The sequence below is a fragment of the Oncorhynchus gorbuscha genome, linkage group LG06, assembly GCF_021184085.1.
Source record: "Oncorhynchus gorbuscha isolate QuinsamMale2020 ecotype Even-year linkage group LG06, OgorEven_v1.0, whole genome shotgun sequence".
NCBI lineage: Eukaryota > Metazoa > Chordata > Actinopteri > Salmoniformes > Salmonidae > Oncorhynchus > Oncorhynchus gorbuscha.
Window position 1 is genome coordinate 990,955 of NC_060178.1, and position 25,910 is coordinate 1,016,864.

Genomic DNA, 25,910 nt, shown 5'->3' on the forward strand with positions numbered 1-25,910 from the left:
ACCAGATGACGTCAGTCTATAAACCCTACCAGATGACGTCAGTCTATAAACAGAACCAGATGATGTCAGTCTATAAACAGAACCAGATGATGTCAGTCTATAAATCCGACCAGATGATGTCAGTCTATAAATCCGACCAGATGATGTCAGTCTATAAACAGAACCAGATGATGTCAGTCTATAAACAGAACCAGATGATGTCAGTCTATAAATCCGACCAGATGATGTCAGTCTATAAACCCGACCAGATGATGTCAGTCTATAAATCCGACCAGATGATGTCAGTCTATAAATCCGACCAGATGATGTCAGTCTATAAACCCGACCAGATGATGTCAGTCTATAAACCCGACCAGATGATGTCAGTCTATAAACCCGACCAGATGATGTCAGTCTATAAACCCGACCAGATGATGTCAGTCTATAAACCCGACCAGATGATGTCAGTCTATAAACCCGACCAGATGATGTCAGTCTATAAACAGGACCAGATGACGTCAGTCTATAAACCCAACCAGATGACGTCACTCTATAAACAGGACCAGATGACGTCAGTCTATAAACCCTACCAGATGATGTCAGTCTATAATCCCTACCAGATGATGTCAGTCTATAAACCCTACCAGATGATGTCAGTCTATAAATCCGACCAGATGATGTCAGTCTATAAATCCGACCAGATGATGTCAGTCTATAAACAGAACCAGATGATGTCAGTCTATAAACCCTACCAGAAGATGTCAGTCTATAAACCCGACCAGAAGATGTCAGTCTATAAACCCGACCAGATGATGTCAGTCTATAAACCCGACCAGATGATGTCAGTCTATAAACCCGACCAGATGATGTCAGTCTATAAACCCGACCAGATGATGTCAGTCTATAAACGCGACCAGATGATGTCAGTCTACAAACCCGACCAGATGATGTCACTCTATAAACAAGACCAGATGATGTCACTCTATAAACAAGACCAGATGATGTCACTCTATAAACAGGACCAGATGATGTCACTCTATAAACAGGACCAGATGATGTCACTCTATAAACAGGACCAGATGATGTCAGTCTATAAACAAGACCAGATGATGTCAGTCTATAAACAGAACCAGATGATGTCAGTCTATAAACAGAACCAGATGATGTCAGTCTATAAACAGAACCAGAGGATGTCAGTCTATAAACGCGACCAGATGATGTCAGAATCTAAACAGAACCAGATGATGTCAGAATCTAAACAGAACCAGATGATGTCAGTCTATAAACAAGACCAGATGATGTCAGTCTATAAACAAGACCAGATGATGTCAGTCTATAAACAGAACCAGATGATTTCAGTATATAAACCCTACCAGATTATGTCAGTCTATAAACGCGACCAGATGATGTCAGTCTATAAACGCGACCAGATGATGTCAGTCTATAAACAGGACCAGATGATGTCAGTCTATAAACAGAACCAGATGATGTCAGTCTATAAACAGAACCAGATGATGTCAGTCTATAAACCCGACCAGATGATGTCAGTCTATAAACAGGACCAGATGATGTCACTCTATAAACAGGACCAGATGACGTCACTCTATAAACAGGACCAGATGACGTCAGTCTATAAACCCTACCAGATGATGTCAGTCTATAATCCCTACCAGATGATGTCAGTCTATAAACCCTACCAGATGATGTCAGTCTATAAACAGAACCAGATGATGTCAGTCTATAAACAGAACCAGATGATGTCAGTCTATAAACAGAACCAGATGATGTCAGTCTATAAATCCGACCAGATGATGTCAGTCTATAAATCCGACCAGATGATGTCAGTCTATAAACCCTACCAGATGATGTCAGTCTATAAACCCGACCAGAAGATGTCAGTCTATAAACCCGACCAGAAGATGTCAGTCTATAAACCCGACCAGATGATGTCAGTCTATAAACCCAACCAGATGATGTCAGTCTATAAACCCGACCAGATGATGTCAGTCTATAAACCCGACCAGATGATGTCAGTCTATAAACGCGACCAGATGATGTCAGTCTATAAACAGAACCAGATGATGTCAGTCTACAAACCCGACCAGATGATGTCACTCTATAAACAAGACCAGATGATGTCACTCTATAAACAGGACCAGATGATGTCACTCTATAAACAGGACCAGATGATGTCACTCTATAAACAGGACCAGATGATGTCACTCTATAAACAGGACCAGATGATGTCAGTCTATAAACAAGACCAGATGATGTCAGTCTATAAACAGAACCAGATGATGTCAGTCTATAAACAGAACCAGAGGATGTCAGTCTATAAACGCGACCAGATGATGTCAGAATCTAAACAGAACCAGATGATGTCAGTCTATAAACCCTACCAGATTATGTCAGTCTATAAACGCGACCAGATGATGTCAGTCTATAAACGCGACCAGATGATGTCAGTCTATAAACAGGACCAGATGATGTCAGTCTATAAACAGAACCAGATGATGTCAGTCTATAAACAGAACCAGATGATGTCAGTCTATAAACCCGACCAGATGATGTCAGTCTATAAACAGGACCAGATGACGTCACTCTATAAACAGGACCAGATGACGTCAGTCTATAAACAGGACCAGATGACGTCAGTCTATAAACCCTACCAGATGATGTCAGTCTATAATCCCTACCAGATGATGTCAGTCTATAAACCCTACCAGATGATGTCAGTCTATAAACAGAACCAGATGATGTCAGTCTATAAACAGAACCAGATGATGTCAGTCTATAAATCCGACCAGATGATGTCAGTCTATAAATCCGACCAGATGATGTCAGTCTATAAACAGAACCAGATGATGTCAGTCTATAAACCCGACCAGATGATGTCAGTCTATAAACCCGACCAGATGATGTCAGTCTACAAACCCGACCAGATGATGTCACTCTACAAACCCGACCAGATGATGTCACTCTATAAACAGGACCAGATGATGTCACTCTATAAACAGGACCAGATGACGTCAGTCTATAAACCCTACCAGATGATGTCAGTCTATAATCCCTACCAGATGATGTCAGTCTATAAACCCTACCAGATGATGTCAGTCTATAAACAGAACCAGATGATGTCAGTCTATAAACAGAACCAGATGATGTCAGTCTATAAACAGAACCAGATGATGTCAGTCTATAAATCCGACCAGATGATGTCAGTCTATAAATCCGACCAGATGATGTCAGTCTATAAACCCTACCAGATGATGTCAGTCTATAAACCCGACCAGAAGATGTCAGTCTATAAACCCGACCAGAAGATGTCAGTCTATAAACCCGACCAGATGATGTCAGTCTATAAACCCAACCAGATGATGTCAGTCTATAAACCCGACCAGATGATGTCAGTCTATAAACCCGACCAGATGATGTCAGTCTATAAACGCGACCAGATGATGTCAGTCTATAAACAGAACCAGATGATGTCAGTCTACAAACCCGACCAGATGATGTCACTCTATAAACAAGACCAGATGATGTCACTCTATAAACAGGACCAGATGATGTCACTCTATAAACAGGACCAGATGATGTCACTCTATAAACAGGACCAGATGATGTCACTCTATAAACAGGACCAGATGATGTCAGTCTATAAACAAGACCAGATGATGTCAGTCTATAAACAGAACCAGATGATGTCAGTCTATAAACAGAACCAGAGGATGTCAGTCTATAAACGCGACCAGATGATGTCAGAATCTAAACAGAACCAGATGATGTCAGTCTATAAACCCTACCAGATTATGTCAGTCTATAAACGCGACCAGATGATGTCAGTCTATAAACGCGACCAGATGATGTCAGTCTATAAACAGGACCAGATGATGTCAGTCTATAAACAGAACCAGATGATGTCAGTCTATAAACAGAACCAGATGATGTCAGTCTATAAACCCGACCAGATGATGTCAGTCTATAAACAGGACCAGATGACGTCACTCTATAAACAGGACCAGATGACGTCAGTCTATAAACAGGACCAGATGACGTCAGTCTATAAACCCTACCAGATGATGTCAGTCTATAATCCCTACCAGATGATGTCAGTCTATAAACCCTACCAGATGATGTCAGTCTATAAACAGAACCAGATGATGTCAGTCTATAAACAGAACCAGATGATGTCAGTCTATAAATCCGACCAGATGATGTCAGTCTATAAATCCGACCAGATGATGTCAGTCTATAAACAGAACCAGATGATGTCAGTCTATAAACCCGACCAGATGATGTCAGTCTATAAACCCGACCAGATGATGTCAGTCTACAAACCCGACCAGATGATGTCACTCTACAAACCCGACCAGATGATGTCACTCTATAAACAGGACCAGATGATGTCAGTCTATAAACAGGACCAGATGATGTCAGTCTATAAACAGAACCAGATGATGTCAGTCTATAAACAGAACCAGAGGATGTCAGTCTATAAACAGAACCAGATGATGTCAGAATCTAAACAGAACCAGATGATGTCAGAATCTAAACAGAACCAGATGATGTCAGTCTATAAACAGAACCAGATGATGTCAGTCTATAAACAGGACCAGATGATGTCAGTCTATAAACAAGACCAGATGATGTCAGTCTATAAACAGAACCAGATGATTTCAGTATATAAACCCTACCAGATTATGTCAGTCTATAAACGCAACCAGATGATGTCAGTCTATAAACGCAACCAGATGATGTCAGTCTATAAACGCAACCAGATGATGTCAGTCTATAAACGCAACCAGATGATGTCAGTCTATAAACAGGACCAGATGACGTCAGTCTATAAACCCGACCAGATGATGTCAGTCTATAAACAGGACCAGATGATGTCAGTCTATAATCCCGACCAGATGATGTCAGTCTATAATCCCTACCAGATGATGTCACTCTATAAACCCGACCAGATGATGTCACTCTATAAACCCGACCAGATGATGTCACTCTATAAACAGGACCAGATGATGTCACTCTATAAACAGGACCAGATGACGTCACTCTATAAACAGGACCAGATGACGTCACTCTATAAACAGGACCAGATGACGTCAGTCTATAAACCCTACCAGATGATGTCAGTCTATAAACAGAACCAGATGATGTCAGTCTATAAACAGAACCAGATGATGTCAGTCTATAAATCCGACCAGATGATGATGTCAGTCTATAAATCCGACCAGATGATGTCAGTCTATAAACAGAACCAGATGATGTCAGTCTATAAATCCGACCAGATGATGTCAGTCTATAAACCCGACCAGATGATGTCAGTCTATAAACCCGACCAGATGATGTCAGTCTATAAACCCGACCAGATGATGTCAGTCTATAAATCCGACCAGATGATGTCAGTCTATAAACCCGACCAGATGATGTCAGTCTATAAACCCGACCAGATGATGTCAGTCTATAAACCCGACCAGATGATGTCAGTCTATAAACCCGACCAGATGATGTCAGTCTATAAACCCTACCAGATGATGTCAGTCTATAAACAGAACCAGATGATGTCAGTCTACAAACCCGACCAGATGATGTCACTCTATAAACAGGACCAGATGATGTCACTCTATAAACAGGACCAGATGATGTCAGTCTATAAACAAGACCAGATGATGTCAGTCTATAAACAGAACCAGATGATGTCAGTCTATAAACAGAACCAGAGGATGTCAGTCTATAAACAGAACCAGAGGATGTCAGAATCTAAACAGAACCAGATGATGTCAGAATCTAAACAGAACCAGATGATGTCAGTCTATAAACAGGACCAGATGATGTCAGTCTATAAACAGGACCAGATGATGTCAGTCTATAAACAGAACCAGATGATGTCAGTCTATAAACCCGACCAGATGATGTCACTCTATAAACAGGACCAGATGACGTCAGTCTATAAACCCTACCAGATGATGTCAGTCTATAAACAGAACCAGATGATGTCAGTCTATAAACAGAACCAGATGATGTCAGTCTATAAACAGAACCAGATGATGTCACTCTATAAACCCGACCAGATGATGTCACTCTATAAACAGGACCAGATGATGTCACTCTATAAACAGGACCAGATGACGTCACTCTATAAACAGGACCAGATGACGTCACTCTATAAACAGGACCAGATGACGTCACTCTATAAACAGGACCAGATGACGTCAGTCTATAAACCCTACCAGATGATGTCAGTCTATAATCCCTACCAGATGATGTCAGTCTATAAACCCTACCAGATGATGTCAGTCTATAAACAGAACCAGATGATGTCAGTCTATAAACAGAACCAGATGTCAGTCTATAAATCCGACCAGATGATGTCAGTCTATAAATCCGACCAGATGATGTCAGTCTATAAACAGAACCAGATGATGTCAGTCTATAAACCCGACCAGATGATGTCAGTCTATAAACCCGACTAGATGATGTCAGTCTATAAACGCGACCAGATGATGTCAGTCTATAAACCCGACCAGATGATGTCACTCTATAAACAGGACCAGATGATGTCAGTCTATAAACCCGACCAGATGACATCACTCTATAAACAGGACCAGATGACGTCAGTCTATAAACCCTACCAGATGATGTCAGTCTATAATCCCTACCAGATGATGTCAGTCTATAAACCCTACCAGATGATGTCAGTCTATAAACCCGACCAGATGATGTCAGTCTATAAATCCGACCAGATGATGTCAGTCTATAAACGCGACCAGATGATGTCAGTCTATAAACCCGACCAGATGATGTCAGTCTATAAACCCTACCAGATGATGTCAGTCTATAAACCCTACCAGATGATGTCAGTCTATAAACCCTACCAGATGATGTCAGTCTATAAACCCGACCAGATGATGTCAGTCTATAAACCCTACCAGATGATGTCAGTCTATAAACCCGACCAGATGATGTCAGTCTATAAACCCGACCAGATGATGTCAGTCTATAAACCCGACCAGATAATGTCAGTCTATAAACCCGACCAGATGATGTCAGTCTATAAACCCTACCAGATGATGTCAGTCTATAAACAGAACCAGATGATGTCAGTCTACAAACCCGACCAGATGATGTCACTCTATAAACAGGACCAGATGATGTCAGTCTATAAACAAGACCAGATGATGTCAGTCTATAAACAAGACCAGATGATGTCAGTCTATAAACAGAACCAGATGATGTCAGTCTATAAACAGAACCAGAGGACGTCAGTCTATAAACGCGACCAGATGATGTCAGAATCTAAACAGAACCAGATGATGTCAGTCTATAAACAGAACCAGATGATGTCAGTCTATAAACAGGACCAGATGATGTCAGTCTAAACAAGACCAGATGATGTCAGTCTATAAACAGAACCAGATGATTTCAGTCTATAAACCCTACCAGATTATGTCAGTCTATAAACGCGACCAGATGATGTCAGTCTATAAACGCAACCAGATGATGTCAGTCTATAAACAGAACCAGATGATGTCAGTCTATAAACAGAACCAGATGATGTCACTCTATAAACCCGACCAGATGATGTCACTCTATAAACCCGACCAGATGATGTCACTCTATAAACAGGACCAGATGACGTCACTCTATAAACAGGACCAGATGACGTCACTCTATAAACAGGACCAGATGACATCACTCTATAAACAGGACCAGATGACGTCAGTCTATAAACCCTACCAGATGATGTCAGTCTATAAACAGAACCAGATGATGTCAGTCTATAAACAGAACCAGATGATGTCAGTCTATAAATCCGACCAGATGATGTCAGTCTATAAATCCGACCAGATGATGTCAGTCTATAAACAGAACCAGATGATGTCAGTCTATAAATCCGACCAGATGATGTCAGTCTATAAACCCGACCAGATGATGTCAGTCTATAAATCCGACCAGATGATGTCAGTCTATAAATCCGACCAGATGATGTCAGTCTATAAACCAGATGATGTCAGTCTATAAACCAGATGATGTCAGTCTATAAACGCAACCAGATGATGTCAGTCTATAAACGCAACCAGATGATGTCAGTCTATAAACAGGACCAGATGACGTCAGTCTATAAACCCGACCAGATGATGTCAGTCTATAAACAGGACCAGATGATGTCAGTCTATAATCCCGACCAGATGATGTCAGTCTATAATCCCTACCAGATGATGTCACTCTATAAACCCTACCAGATGATGTCACTCTATAAACAGGACCAGATGACGTCACTCTATAAACAGGACCAGATGACGTCACTCTATAAACAGGACCAGATGACATCACTCTATAAACAGGACCAGATGACGTCAGTCTATAAACCCTACCAGATGATGTCAGTCTATAAACAGAACCAGATGATGTCAGTCTATAAACAGAACCAGATGATGTCAGTCTATAAATCCGACCAGATGATGTCAGTCTATAAATCCGACCAGATGATGTCAGTCTATAAACAGAACCAGATGATGTCAGTCTATAAATCCGACCAGATGATGTCAGTCTATAAACCCGACCAGATGATGTCAGTCTATAAATCCGACCAGATGATGTCAGTCTATAAATCCGACCAGATGATGTCAGTCTATAAATCCGACCAGATGATGTCAGTCTATAAACCCAACCAGATGATGTCAGTCTATAAACGCAACCAGATGATGTCAGTCTATAAACGCAACCAGATGATGTCAGTCTATAAACAGGACCAGATGACGTCAGTCTATAAACCCGACCAGATGATGTCAGTCTATAAACAGGACCAGATGATGTCAGTCTATAATCCCGACCAGATGATGTCAGTCTATAATCCCTACCAGATGATGTCACTCTATAAACCCTACCAGATGATGTCACTCTATAAACCCGACCAGATGATGTCACTCTATAAACAGGACCAGATGATGTCACTCTATAAACAGGACCAGATGACGTCACTCTATAAACAGGACCAGATGACGTCACTCTATAAACAGGACCAGATGACGTCAGTCTATAAACCCTACCAGATGATGTCAGTCTATAAACAGAACCAGATGATGTCAGTCTATAAACAGAACCAGATGATGTCAGTCTATAAATCCGACCAGATGATGTCAGTCTATAAATCCGACCAGATGATGTCAGTCTATAAACAGAACCAGATGATGTCAGTCTATAAATCCGACCAGATGATGTCAGTCTATAAATCCGACCAGATGATGTCAGTCTATAAACCCGACCAGATGATGTCAGTCTATAAACCCGACCAGATGATGTCAGTCTATAAATCCGACCAGATGATGTCAGTCTATAAACCCGACCAGATGATGTCAGTCTATAAACCCGACCAGATGATGTCAGTCTATAAACCCGACCAGATGATGTCAGTCTATAAACCCGACCAGATGATGTCAGTCTATAAACCCTACCAGATGATGTCAGTCTATAAACAGAACCAGATGATGTCAGTCTACAAACCCGACCAGATGATGTCACTCTATAAACAGGACCAGATGATGTCACTCTATAAACAGGACCAGATGATGTCAGTCTATAAACAAGACCAGATGATGTCAGTCTATAAACAGAACCAGATGATGTCAGTCTATAAACAGAACCAGAGGATGTCAGTCTATAAACAGAACCAGAGGATGTCAGAATCTAAACAGAACCAGATGATGTCAGAATCTAAACAGAACCAGATGATGTCAGTCTATAAACAGGACCAGATGATGTCAGTCTATAAACAGGACCAGATGATGTCACTCTATAAACCCGACCAGATGATGTCACTCTATAAACAGGACCAGATGATGTCACTCTATAAACAGGACCAGATGACGTCACTCTATAAACAGGACCAGATGACGTCACTCTATAAACAGGACCAGATGACGTCACTCTATAAACAGGACCAGATGACGTCAGTCTATAAACCCTACCAGATGATGTCAGTCTATAATCCCTACCAGATGATGTCAGTCTATAAACCCTACCAGATGATGTCAGTCTATAAACAGAACCAGATGATGTCAGTCTATAAACAGAACCAGATGTCAGTCTATAAATCCGACCAGATGATGTCAGTCTATAAATCCGACCAGATGATGTCAGTCTATAAACAGAACCAGATGATGTCAGTCTATAAACCCGACCAGATGATGTCAGTCTATAAACCCGACTAGATGATGTCAGTCTATAAACGCGACCAGATGATGTCAGTCTATAAACCCGACCAGATGATGTCACTCTATAAACAGGACCAGATGATGTCAGTCTATAAACCCGACCAGATGACATCACTCTATAAACAGGACCAGATGACGTCAGTCTATAATCCCTACCAGATGATGTCAGTCTATAATCCCGACCAGATGATGTCAGTCTATAAACCCTACCAGATGATGTCAGTCTATAAACCCTACCAGATGATGTCAGTCTATAAACCCTACCAGATGATGTCAGTCTATAAACCCGACCAGATGATGTCAGTCTATAAACCCTACCAGATGATGTCAGTCTATAAACCCGACCAGATGATGTCAGTCTATAAACCCGACCAGATGATGTCAGTCTATAAACCCGACCAGATAATGTCAGTCTATAAACCCGACCAGATGATGTCAGTCTATAAACCCTACCAGATGATGTCAGTCTATAAACAGAACCAGATGATGTCAGTCTACAAACCCGACCAGATGATGTCACTCTATAAACAGGACCAGATGATGTCACTCTATAAACAGGACCAGATGATGTCAGTCTATAAACAAGACCAGATGATGTCAGTCTATAAACAGAACCAGATGATGTCAGTCTATAAACAGAACCAGAGGACGTCAGTCTATAAACGCGACCAGATGATGTCAGAATCTAAACAGAACCAGATGATGTCAGTCTATAAACAGAACCAGATGATGTCAGTCTATAAACAGGACCAGATGATGTCAGTCTAAACAAGACCAGATGATGTCAGTCTATAAACAGAACCAGATGATTTCAGTCTATAAACCCTACCAGATTATGTCAGTCTATAAACGCGACCAGATGATGTCAGTCTATAAACGCAACCAGATGATGTCAGTCTATAAACAGAACCAGATGATGTCAGTCTATAAACAGAACCAGATGATGTCACTCTATAAACCCGACCAGATGATGTCACTCTATAAACCCGACCAGATGATGTCACTCTATAAACAGGACCAGATGACATCACTCTATAAACAGGACCAGATGACGTCACTCTATAAACAGGACCAGATGACATCACTCTATAAACAAGACCAGATGACGTCACTCTATAAACCCGACCAGATGATGTCACTCTATAAACAGGACCAGATGACGTCACTCTATAAACAGGACCAGATGACGTCACTCTATAAACAGGACCAGATGACATCACTCTATAAACAAGACCAGATGATGTCAGTCTATAAACAAGACCAGATGATGTCAGTCTATAAACAGAACCAGATGATTTCAGTATATAAACCCTACCAGATTATGTCAGTCTATAAACGCGACCAGATGATGTCAGTCTATAAACGCGACCAGATGATGTCAGTCTATAAACAGGACCAGATGATGTCAGTCTATAAACAGAACCAGATGATGTCAGTCTATAAACAGAACCAGATGATGTCAGTCTATAAACCCGACCAGATGATGTCAGTCTATAAACAGGACCAGATGATGTCACTCTATAAACAGGACCAGATGACGTCACTCTATAAACAGGACCAGATGACGTCAGTCTATAAACCCTACCAGATGATGTCAGTCTATAATCCCTACCAGATGATGTCAGTCTATAATCCCTACCAGATGATGTCAGTCTATAAACCCTACCAGATGATGTCAGTCTATAAACCCTACCAGATGATGTCAGTCTATAAACAGAACCAGATGATGTCAGTCTATAAATCCGACCAGATGATGTCAGTCTATAAATCCGACCAGATGATGTCAGTCTATAAACCCTACCAGATGATGTCAGTCTATAAACCCGACCAGAAGATGTCAGTCTATAAACCCGACCAGAAGATGTCAGTCTATAAACCCGACCAGATGATGTCAGTCTATAAACCCGACCAGATGATGTCAGTCTATAAACCCGACCAGATGATGTCAGTCTATAAACCCGACCAGATGATGTCAGTCTATAAACGCGACCAGATGATGTCAGTCTATAAACAGAACCAGATGATGTCAGTCTACAAACCCGACCAGATGATGTCACTCTATAAACAAGACCAGATGATGTCACTCTATAAACAGGACCAGATGATGTCACTCTATAAACAGGACCAGATGATGTCACTCTATAAACAGGACCAGATGATGTCAGTCTATAAACAAGACCAGATGATGTCAGTCTATAAACAGAACCAGAGGATGTCAGTCTATAAACAGAACCAGAGGATGTCAGTCTATAAACGCGACCAGATGATGTCAGAATCTAAACAGAACCAGATGATGTCAGTCTATAAACGCGACCAGATGATGTCAGTCTATAAACGCGACCAGATGATGTCAGTCTATAAACGCGACCAGATGATGTCACTCTATAAACAGGACCAGATGACGTCACTCTATAAACAGGACCAGATGACGTCACTCTATAAACAGAACCAGATGATGTCAGTCTATAAACCCGACCAGATGATGTCAGTCTATAAACAGGACCAGATGATGTCAGTCTATAATCCCGACCAGATGATGTCAGTCTATAATCCCTACCAGATGATGTCACTCTATAAACCCTACCAGATGATGTCACTCTATAAACCCGACCAGATGATGTCACTCTATAAACAGGACCAGATGATGTCACTCTATAAACAGGACCAGATGACGTCACTCTATAAACAGGACCAGATGACGTCACTCTATAAACAGGACCAGATGACGTCAGTCTATAAACCCTACCAGATGATGTCAGTCTATAAACAGAACCAGATGATGTCAGTCTATAAACAGAACCAGATGATGTCAGTCTATAAATCCGACCAGATGATGTCAGTCTATAAATCCGACCAGATGATGTCAGTCTATAAACAGAACCAGATGATGTCAGTCTATAAATCCGACCAGATGATGTCAGTCTATAAATCCGACCAGATGATGTCAGTCTATAAACCCGACCAGATGATGTCAGTCTATAAACCCGACCAGATGATGTCAGTCTATAAATCCGACCAGATGATGTCAGTCTATAAACCCGACCAGATGATGTCAGTCTATAAACCCGACCAGATGATGTCAGTCTATAAACCCGACCAGATGATGTCAGTCTATAAACCCGACCAGATGATGTCAGTCTATAAACCCTACCAGATGATGTCAGTCTATAAACAGAACCAGATGATGTCAGTCTACAAACCCGACCAGATGATGTCACTCTATAAACAGGACCAGATGATGTCACTCTATAAACAGGACCAGATGATGTCAGTCTATAAACAAGACCAGATGATGTCAGTCTATAAACAGAACCAGATGATGTCAGTCTATAAACAGAACCAGAGGATGTCAGTCTATAAACAGAACCAGAGGATGTCAGAATCTAAACAGAACCAGATGATGTCAGAATCTAAACAGAACCAGATGATGTCAGTCTATAAACAGGACCAGATGATGTCAGTCTATAAACAGGACCAGATGATGTCAGTCTATAAACAGAACCAGATGATGTCAGTCTATAAACCCGACCAGATGATGTCACTCTATAAACAGGACCAGATGACGTCAGTCTATAAACCCTACCAGATGATGTCAGTCTATAAACCCTACCAGATGATGTCAGTCTATAATCCCTACCAGATGATGTCAGTCTATAAAACCTACCAGATGATGTCAGTCTATAAACCCTACCAGATGATGTCAGTCTATAAACCCTACCAGATGATGTCAGTCTATAAACAGAACCAGATGATGTCAGTCTATAAACAGAACCAGATGATGTCAGTCTATAAATCCGACCAGATGATGTCAGTCTATAAATCCGACCAGATGATGTCAGTCTATAAACAGAACCAGATGATGTCAGTCTATAAACCCTACCAGAAGATGTCAGTCTATAAACCCGACCAGAAGATGTCAGTCTATAAACCCGACCAGATGATGTCAGTCTATAAACGCGACCAGATGATGTCAGTCTATAAACGCGACCAGATGATGTCAGTCTATAAACGCGACCAGATGATGTCACTCTATAAACAGGACCAGATGATGTCAGTCTATAAACCCAACCAGATGACGTCACTCTATAAACAGGACCAGATGACGTCAGTCTATAAACCCTACCAGATGATGTCAGTCTATAATCCCTACCAGATGATGTCAGTCTATAAACCCTACCAGATGATGTCAGTCTATAAATCCGACCAGATGATGTCAGTCTATAAATCCGACCAGATGATGTCAGTCTATAAACAGAACCAGATGATGTCAGTCTATAAACCCGACCAGAAGATGTCAGTCTATAAACCCGACCAGAAGATGTCAGTCTATAAACCCGACCAGATGATGTCAGTCTATAAACCCGACCAGATGATGTCAGTCTATAAACCCGACCAGATGATGTCAGTCTATAAACCCGACCAGATGATGTCAGTCTATAAACGCGACCAGATGATGTCAGTCTATAAATGCGACCAGATGATGTCAGTCTATAAACGCGACCAGATGATGTCAGTCTATAAACAGAACCAGATGATGTCAGTCTACAAACCTGACCAGATGATGTCACTCTATAAACAAGACCAGATGATGTCACTCTATAAACAGGACCAGATGATGTCACTCTATAAACAGGACCAGATGATGTCAGTCTATAAACAAGACCAGATGATGTCAGTCTATAAACAAGACCAGATGATGTCAGTCTATAAACAGAACCAGATGATGTCAGTCTATAAACAGAACCAGAGGATGTCAGTCTATAAACCCGACCAGATGATGTCAGTCTACAAACCCGACCAGATGATGTCAGTCTACAAACCCGACCAGATGATGTCACTCTACAAACCCGACCAGATGATGTCACTCTATAAACAGGACCAGATGATGTTAGTCTATAAACAAGACCAGATGATGTCAGTCTATAAACAGAACCAGATGATTTCAGTATATAAACCCTACCAGATTATGTCAGTCTATAAACGCGACCAGATGATGTCAGTCTATAAACGCAACCAGATGATGTCAGTCTATAAACAGAACCAGATGATGTCAGTCTATAAACAGAACCAGATGATGTCAGTCTATAAACAGAACCAGATGATGTCAGTCTATAAACAGAACCAGATGATGTCAGTCTATAAACAGGACCAGATGACGTCACTCTATAAACAGGACCAGATGACGTCACTCTATAAACAGGACCAGATGACGTCACTCTATAAACAGGACCAGATGACGTCAGTCTATAAACCCGACCAGATGACGTCAGTCTATAAACAGGACCAGATGACGTCAGTCTATAAACCCGACCAGATGATGTCAGTCTATAAACAGGACCAGATGATGTCAGTCTATAATCCCTACCAGATGATGTCAGTCTATAATCCCTACCAGATGATGTCAGTCTATAAACCCTACCAGATGATGTCAGTCTATAAACAGAACCAGATGATGCCAGTCTATAAACAGAACCAGATGATGTCAGTCTATAAATCCGACCAGATGATGTCAGTCTATAAATCCGACCAGATGATGTCAGTCTATAAACAGAACCAGATGATGTCAGTCTATAAACCCTACCAGAAGATGTCAGTCTATAAACCCGACCAGAAGATGTCAGTCTATAAACCCGACCAGATGATGTCAGTCTATAAACCCGACCAGATGATGTCAGTCTATAAACGCGACCAGATGATGTCACTCTATAAACCGGACCAGATGACGTCAGTCTATAAACCCGACCAGATGACGTCACTCTATAAACAGGACCAGATGACGTCAGTCTATAAACCCTACCAGATGATGTCAGTCTATAAACCCTACCAGATGATGTCAGTCTATAAATCCGACCAGATGATGTCAGTCTATAAATCCGACCAGATGATGTCAGTCTATAAACAGAACCAGATGATGTCAGTCTATAAACAAGACCAGATGATGTCAGTCTATAAACCCGACCAGATGATGTCAGTCTATAAACCCGACCAGATGATGTCAGTCTATAAACGCGACCAGATGATGTCAGTCTATAAACGCGACCAGATGATGTCAGTCTATAAACGCGACCAGATGATGTCAGTCTATAAACAGAACCAGATGATGTCAGTCTATAAACCCAACCAGTGGATGTCAGTCTATAAACCCAACCAGAGGATGTCAGTCTATAAACCCTACAAGATGATGTCGTATTAGTTAATATTTAATTTTTTTAAACCATCTAAATGTAATGGAAAGACTCACCTGGGTTGGTGTAATTATAGGTGTTGTCTTTCAGGCGGATATTCTCCAGCTTCCTCAAAGACTGAAGGCAGTGGATGTTGTCAATACTGTTGATGATTAAAAACAAACAAAAAGCCTCCAGACTGACCATTCTAAAGCAAGAGGTTTTAAGACAATGAATGATGCTCAACTATACCATTCACATTGCAAGAATGTGCACCTACACTGTTATGGAGCTGTTATTAGACCTGCACTGTTATTAGATAAACATGCTCCGTTCAAAAAAATGCAGAACTAAGAACAGATATAGCCCCTGGTTCACTCCAGACCTGACTGCCCTCGACCAGCACAAAAACATCCTGTGGCGGACTGCAGTAGCATCGAATACTCCCCGCGATATGCAACTGTTCAGGGAAGTCAGGAACCAATACACGCAGTCAGTCAGGAAAGCAAAGGCCAGCTTTTTCAAGCAGAAATTTGCATCCTGTAGCTCTAACTCCAAAAAGTTCTGGGACACTGTAAAGTCCATGGAGAACAAGAGCACCTCCTCCCAGCTGCCCACTGCACTGAGGCTAGGTAACACAATCACCACCGATAAATCCATGATAATCAAAAACTTCAACAAGCATTTCTCAACGGTTGGCCATGCCTTCCTCCTGGCTACTCCAACCTCGGCCAACAGCTACTCGCCCAAGCCTCCCCAGCTTCTCCTTTACCCAAATCCATATAGCAGATGTTCTGAAAGCTGCAAAACCTGGACCCGTACAAATCAGCTGGGCTTGACAATCTGGACCCTCTATTTCTGAAACTATCCGCCGCCATTGTCGCAACCCCTATTACTAGCCTGTTCAACCTCTTTCATATCGTCTGAGATCCCCAAGGACTGGAAAGCTGCCACGGTCATCCCCCTCTTCAAAGGGGATACACCCTGGAACCAAAATGTTACAGACCATTATCCATTCTACCCTGCCTATCTAAGGTCTTCGAAAGCCAAGTCAACAAACAGATCACTGGCCATCTCGAATCCCACCGTACCTTCTCCGCTGTGCAATCTGGTTTCCGAGCCGGTCACGGGTGCACCTCAGCCACGCTCAAGGTACTAAACGATATCATAATCGCCATCGATAAAAGACAGTACTGTGCAGCCGTCTTCATCGACCTGGCCAAGGTTTTCGACTCTGTCAATCACCATATTCTTATCGGCAGACTCAGTAGCCTCAGTTTTTCTAATGACTGCCTTGCCTGGTTCACCAACTACTTTTCAGACAGAGTTCAGTGTGTCAAATCGGAGGGCATGTTGTCCGGTCCTCTGGCAGTCTCTATGGGGGTGCCACAGGGTTCAATTCTCGGGCCGACTCTTTTCTCTGTATATATCAATGATGTTGCTCTTGCTGCGGGAGATTCCCTGATCCACCTCTACGCAGACACCATACTGTATACTTCTGACCATTCCTTGGACTCTGTGCCATACAAAACTCCTTCCGTGGCCTCCAACTGCTCTTAAACGCTAGTAAAACCAAATGCATGCTTTTCAACCGTTCGCTGCTTGCACCCGCACGCCCGACTAGCATCACCACCCTGGATGGTTCCGACCTAGAATATGTGGACATCTATAAGTACCTAGGTGTCTGGCTCGACTGCAAACTCTCCTTCCAGACTCATATCAAACATCTCCAATCCAAAATCAAATCTAGAATCAGCTTTCTATTTCGCAACAAAGCTTCCTTCACTCACGCCGCCAAACTTACCCTGGTAAAACTGACTATCCTACCGATCCTCGACTTCGGCGATGTTATCTACAAAATAGCCTCCAATACTCTACTCAGCAAACTGGATGCAGTTTATCACAGTGCCATCCGTTTTGTTACTAAAGCACCTTATACCACCCACCACTGCGACCTGTATGCTCTAGTCGGCTGGCCCTCGCTACATATTCGTCACCAGACCCACTGGCTCCAGGTCATCTACAAGTCCATGCTAGGTAAAGCTCCGCCTTATCTCAGTTCACTGGTCACGATGGCAACACCCACCCGTAGCACTCGCTCCAGCAGGTGTATCTCACTGATCATCCCCAAAGCCAACACCTCATTTGGCCACCTTTCATTCCAGTTCTCTGCTGCCTGTGACCGGAACGAATTGCAAAAATCGCTGAAGTTGGAGACTTTTATCTCCCTCACCAACTTCAAACATGTGCTATCTGAGCAGCTAACCGATAGCTGCAGCTGTACATAGTCTATCAGTAAATAGCCCACCCAATTTTACCTACCTCATCCCCACACTGTTTTTATTTATTTACTTTTCTGCTCTTTTGCACACCAATATCTCTACCTGCACATGACCATCTGATCATTTATCACTCCAGTGTTAATCTGCTAAATTGTAATTATTCGCCTACCTCCTCATGCCTTTTGCACACAATGTATATAGACTCCCCTTTTTTTTCTACTGTGTTATTGACTTGTTTATTGTTTACTCCATGTGTAACTCTGTGTTGTCTGTTCACACTGCTATGCTTTATCTTGGACAGGTCGCAGTTGCAAATGAGAACCTGTTCTCAACTAGCCTACCTGGTTAAATAAAGGTGAAATAAAAATTAGACCTGGTATTAGACCTGGTATTAGACCTGTTACAAGACAAGACACCTGTTATTAGACCTACACTGGTATTAGACCTGTTATAAGACCTGTTATTAGACCTAGACTGGTATTAGACCTGTTATAAGACCTGTCATAAGACGTGTAGTGTAATTAGACCAACACTGGTATTAGACATGTAATTAGACCTGTAATTAGACCTGTAATTAGACCTACACTGGTATTAGACCTGTTATTAGACCTACACTGGTATTAGACCTGTTATTAGACCTGTAATTAGACCTACACTGGTATTAGACCTGTTATTAGACCTACACTGGTATTAGACCTGTTATTAGACCTACACTGGTATTAGACCTGTTATTAGACCTACACTGGTATTAGACCTGTTATTAGACCTACACTGGTATTAGACCTGTTATTAGACCTACACTGGTATTAGACCTGTTATTAGACCTACACTGGTATTAGACCTGTTATTAGACCTACACTGGTATTAGACCTGGTATTAGACCTGGTATTATCAGGCCTACACTTATCAGGCCTACACCGTTCTCACAGTACTGTAAATAGTAAATACATATTTACCTGGATATGAGGTTCCCAGCCACATTTAGGCTCTGTAAACTGTCACAGCAGGAAATGTCTTCTGGAAGCAGACAAAACATGAAAACATTTAAAGCTGGAATCGTTACTGAAGAAACCGCCATGTTCGTTTGGGATATTACAACAGCTCAGTTCGTAAACAAAAACAAAAAGGCGACCAGCTGTTTCCCCTGATGTGGATTTCATCTTTAAAGATTACCATCACAGCGGACCACCAACCTGACATTTCCACACCGTCACACTCGACTTGTACTATATCGGTATTGTAACAGCACAATGGAAACAGTGAACGAACGCATCCCGTGACAGTTTCACATGCAGTCGTGTATTGTAAAACTCTGTACCTAAGTTAGAGATCCTGTTGGCTGACACATTGAGTATCTGTAATAGTCTCAGAGAAGAGAGTGGAGCCAGGTTCGTGATGTTGTTACCAGACAGATCCAGTCTCTCCAGATTTATACAGTCCCCGATACAGCCTAGATCATAAATCCCTGGAGAACAAAAAATGATTACAAAACCTTCACAATCAGCTTATCCTGGAAAACACACATAACACACCACCACGTGTTAAAACGAAAAGGCTTACAAAGAAGCTACAATATCAAGTTGGCAACAAGCTCATGACGTGAAGCAGCCAAGATGAAGCTGGAGAGACTTGTGCTATTCTAGAGAACAAAAAGTACGACGACAACAACAAACTCTTCTATCTAGCGTCTGGTTCTGGCTAGATTACAAGGTGACAATGATGTAATCTGATTTTACCGAGACCTCGGAGCTTCAGGAACAGAATAGATTCCAGATCAAACTCTCCTGTCCGGGACTTCAGCAGCACAGCTGTCACCTTGGAGACCCTCTCGGTTTCTGGGATATAAAGGAGGAGAAGAAGAAGATAAAACTCAGTTGGATACACAACTGAAATGCTGAATACAACAGGTAGACCCTTAGTGAAATGCTGAATACAACAGGTAGACCCTTAGTGAAATGCCGAATACAACAGGTAGACCCTTAGTGAAATGCCGAATACAACAGGTAGACCCTTAGTGAAATGCTGAATACAACAGTAGACCCTTAGTGAAATGCTTACTTTCAAGCCCTTAACCAACAATACAATTTTACGAAAAATAAGAGTTAAGTAAAGAAATAAAAGTAACAAATAATGAAACAGCAGCTGTAAAATAACAATAGCGAGGCTTTATACAGGGAGTATCGGTACAAAGTCCATGTGCGGGGGCACCGGTTAGTCGAGGTAATATGTACATGTAGAGTTATTAAAGTGACTATGCATAGATAGAGTAGCAGCAGTGGAAAATACAATGCAAATAGTCTGGGTAGCCCTTTGATTAGCTTTTCAGAGTGGATTGGGGGTAGAAGCTGTTATGAAGCCGTTTGCACTCCGGTACCGCTTGTCGTGTGGTAGCAGAGAGAACAGTCTATGACTTGGGTGGCTCGAGTCTGACAATTGTTAGGGCCTTCCTCTGACAACACCTGGTAAAGAGGCCCTGGATGGCAGGAAGCTTGGCCCCAGTGATATACTGGGCCATATGCACTACCCTCTGTAGTGCCTTGCGGTCAGAGGACGAGCAATTGCCATACCAGGTAGTGAAGCAACCAGTCAGGATTATCACGATGTCGCAGCTGTAGAACATTGAGGATCTGAGGACCCATGACAAATCTTTTCAGTCTCCTGATGGGGAATAGGCTTTGCTGACTGTATTAGTGTGTTTGGACCATGAAAGTTTGTTGGCGATGTGAACAGAGATATTGAAGCGCTCAACCTGCTCCACTACAGCACCATCGATGAGAATGGGGGCGTGCTCGGTCCTTCTTTTCCTGTAGTCTACAATCATCTCCTTTGTCTTGACCACGTAGAGAGAAAGGTTGTTGTCCTGACACCACACAGCCAGATCTCTCTTGATGATGGTGTTGGAGTCGTGCCTGGCCATGAAGTAATGAGTGAACAGGGAGTACAGGAGGGGACTGAGCACGCACCCCTGAGGGAACCCCGTGTTGAATGTAAAGTCATGGCCAAATGTTTTGAGAATGACACAATTATTAATTTCCACAAAGTTTGCTGCTTCAGTGTCTTTAGATAATTTTGTCAGATGTTACTATGGAATACTGAAGTGTCAAAGGCTTTTATTGACAATTACATGAAGTTGATGCAGAGTACATTTTTGTCGTGTTGACCCTTCTCTGGGGGACTTTGCAATTAACTGCAATTCATCTGATCACTCTTCATAACATTCTGGAGTATATGCAAATTGCCATCATACCAACTGAGGCAACAGACTATGTGAAAATGTAGATTTGTGTCATTCTCAAAACTTTTGGCCATGACTGTATTTCCTACCCTTACCACCTGGGGGGCGGCCCATCAGGAAGTCCAGGATCCAGTTGCAAAGGGTGGTGTTTAGTCCCAGGGTCCTTAGCTTATTGATGAGCTTCGAGGGCACTATGGTGGTGAACGCTGAGCTGTAGTCAATGAATAGCATTCTCACATATGTGTTCCTTTGTTCCAGGTGTGAAAGGGCAGTGTGGAGTGCAATAGAGATTGCATCATCTGTGGAACTGTAAGCAAATTGTAGTGGATCTAGGGTTTCTGGAATAATGGTGTTGTGAGCCATGACCAGACTTTCAAAGCACTTCACGGACACAGATGTGAGTGCTACGTGTCGGTAGTCATTTGGTTACCTTAGTGTTCTTGGGCACAGGGACTATGGTGGTCTGCTTGAAACATGTTGGTATTACAGACTCGGACAGGGAGAGGTTGAAAATGTCAGTGAAGACACTTGCCAGTAGGTCAGCACATGCTCGCAATACACGTCCTGGTAATCCGTATGTCCTGCGGCCTTGTGAATGTTGACATGTTTAAAGGTCTTAGCCACAACGGTTACGGAGAGAGTGATCACACAGTCGTCTGGAACAGCTGGCGCTCTTATGAATGTTTCAGTGTTACTTATAAACTCACTCACCGAATCAGCTTATAAATCAATATTATTCTCTGAGGCTACCCGGAACATGTCCCAGTCCATGTGATCAAAACAATCTTGAAGCATGGATTCCGATTGGTCAGACCAGGGTTTGAGTTTCTACCTATAGGAATGGAGGTGCAAAATGAGTCGTAGTCAGATTTGCCAAAAGGAGGGCCTTGTAATCATCACGGAAGTTAGAGGAACAGTGATCCTGTGTTTTGCCTGCGTGAGTGCTACAATCAATATGCTGATAGAATTTAGGTAGCCTTGTTCTCTAATTTGCTTTGTTAAAATCCCCAGCAACAATAAATGCACCCTCAAGATATATGGTTTCCAGTTTACATACATAGAGACCAGGGAGGTTCCTTGAGGGTCGTTGTGGCATCGGCTTGAGGGATATACACGGCTGTGACAATAACCAACGAGAATTATCTTGGGGGATAATACAGTCGGCATTTGATTGAGGTATTCTAGGTCAGGTGAACAAGAGGTCTTGAGTTCCTGTATGTTGTTACAATTACACCATGAGTCGTTAATCATGAAACATACACCCCGCCCTTCTTCTTTCCGGAGAGATGTTTATTTCTGTCAGCGCGAAGCACAAAGAATCCCGGTGGCTGTACCGACTCCGACAGCATGTCTCCAGAGCCATGTTTCCATGAAACAGAGAATAATACAATCCCTGATGTCTCTCTGGAAAGCAACCCTGGGCCTAATTTCATCTACCTTGTTATCTAGAGACTGGACATTATTAGCGAGTAATATACTCGGAAGTAGTGGGTGGTGTGCGCCTCCAAAGTCTGACCAGAAGGCCGCTCCGTCTCACTCTTCTGCAGCAACGTTGCTTTGCCTCTGGAAGCAGTTCAAATGCCCTGGGTGGTTTGGACAAAGGATCCGCTTCGGCAAAGTCGTATTCCTGGTCGCAGTGCTGGTAATTTGACGTCGCTCCGATATCCAATAGTTCTTCTCGGCTGTATTTTATTTTACCTTTATTTAACTAGGCAAGTCAGTTAAGAACAAATTCTTATTTTCAATGACGGCCTAGGAACAGTGGGTTAACTGCCTGTTCAGGGGCAGAACGACAGATTTGTACCTTGTCAGCTCGGGGATTTGAACTTGCAACCTTCCGGTTACTCGTCCAACGCTCTAACCACTAGGCTACCCTGCCGCCTCCACACTCTAACCACTAGGCTACCCTGCCTCCTCCACACTCTAACCACTAGGCTACCCTGCCTCCTCCACACTCTAACCACTAGGCTACCCTGCCGCCTCCACACTCTAACCACTAGGCTACCCTGCCGCCTCCACACTCTAACCACTAGGCTACCCTGCCGCCTCCACACTCTAACCACTAGGCTACCCTGCCGCCTCCACACTCTAACCACTAGGCTACCCTGCCGCCTCCACTCTAACCACTAGGCTACCCTGCCACCTCTACATTCTAACCACTAGGCTACCCTGCCACCTCTACATTCTAACCACTAGGCTACCCTGCCACCTCTACATTCTAACCACTAGGCTACCCTGCCACCTCTACACTCTAACCACTAGGCTACCCTGCCGCCTCTACACTCTAACCACTAGGCTACCCTGCCGCCTCTACACTCTAACCACTAGGCTACCCTGCCTCCTCTACACTCTAACCACTAGGCTACCCTGCCGCCTCTACACTCTAACCACTAGGCTACCCTGCCGCCTCTACACTCTAACCACTAGGCTACCTGCCACCTCTACACTCTAACCACTAGGCTACCCTGCCGCCTCCACACTCTAACCACTAGGCTACCCTGCCACCTCTACATTCTAACCACTAGGCTACCCTGCCACCTCTACATTCTAACCACTAGGCTACCTGCCACCTCTACACTCTAACCACTAGGCTACCCTGCCTCCCTACACTCTAACCACTAGGCTACCCTGCCGCCTCCACACTCTAACCACTAGGCTACCCTGCCTCCCTACACTCTAACCACTAGGCTACCTGCCACCTCTACACTCTAACCACTAGGCTACCCTGCCACCTCTACACTCTAACCACTAGGCTACCCTGCCACCTCTACACTCTAACCACTAGGCTACCCTGCCGCCTCCACACTCTAACCACTAGGCTACCCTGCCGCCTCCACACTCTAACCACTAGGCTACCCTGCCTCCTCTACACTCTAACCACTAGACTACCCTGCCACCTCTACACTCTAACCACTAGGCTACCTGCCTCCTCTACACTCTAACCACTAGACTACCCTGCCTCCTCTACACTCTAACCACTAGGCTACCCTGCCACCTCTACACTCTAACCACTAGACTACCCTGCCTCCTGGCTACCCTGCCTCCTCTACACTCTAACCACTAGGCTACCCTGCCACCTCTACACTCTAACCACTAGGCTACCCTGCCTCCTCTACACTCTAACCACTAGGCTACCCTGCCTCCTCTACACTCTAACCACTAGGCTACCCTGCCACCTCTACACTCTAACCACTAGGCTACCCTGCCACCTCTACACTCTAACCACTAGGCTACCCTGCCTCCTCTACACTCTAACCACTAGGCTACCCTGCCACCTCTACACTCTAACCACTAGGCTACCCTGCCACCTCTACACTCTAACCACTAGGCTACCCTGCCTCCTCTACACTCTAACCACTAGGCTACCCTGCCACCTCTACACTCTAACCACTAGGCTACCCTGCCACCTCTACACTCTAACCACTAGGCTACCCTGCCACCTCTACACTCTAACCACTAGGCTACCCTGCCTCCTCTACACTCTAACCACTAGGCTACCCTGCCACCTCTACACTCTAACCACTAGGCTACCCTGCCTCCTCTACACTCTAACCACTAGGCTACCCTGCCACCTCTACACTCTAACCACTAGGCTACCCTGCCACCTCTACACTCTAACCACTAGGCTACCCTGCCTCCTCTACACTCTAACCACTAGGCTACCCTGCCACCTCTACACTCTAACCACTAGGCTACCCTGCCTCCTCTACACTCTAACCACTAGGCTACCCTGCCGCCTCTACACTCTAACCACTAGGCTACCCTGCCACCTCTACACTCTAACCACTAGGCTACCCTGCCACCTCTACACTCTAACCACTAGGCTACCCTGCCACCTCTACACTCTAACCACTAGGCTACCCTGCCACCTCTACACTCTAACCACTAGGCTACCCTGCCACCTCTACACTCTAACCACTAGGCTACCCTGCCTCCTCTACACTCTAACCACTAGGCTACCCTGCCACCTCTACACTCTAACCACTAGGCTACCCTGCCACCTCTACACTCTAACCACTAGGCTACCCTG

At 43.4% G+C, this 25,910-nt stretch overlaps 1 protein-coding gene across 1 annotated transcript in view; it reads right to left on the bottom strand.

Moving 5' to 3' along the window:
• lrrc61 (leucine rich repeat containing 61) overlaps positions 1-25,910 on the bottom strand; it is a 164,175-nt gene that overhangs the window by 113,241 nt on the left and 25,024 nt on the right. The window contains exons 6-9 of the mRNA XM_046352059.1: positions 20,382-20,480; positions 19,964-20,110; positions 19,602-19,662; positions 16,441-16,526 (exon numbers count right to left, since the gene is read on the bottom strand). Coding sequence (XP_046208015.1) covers positions 16,441-16,526; positions 19,602-19,662; positions 19,964-20,110; positions 20,382-20,480 — 393 coding nt within the window. The remainder of the gene's footprint in view (positions 1-16,440; positions 16,527-19,601; positions 19,663-19,963; positions 20,111-20,381; positions 20,481-25,910) is intronic.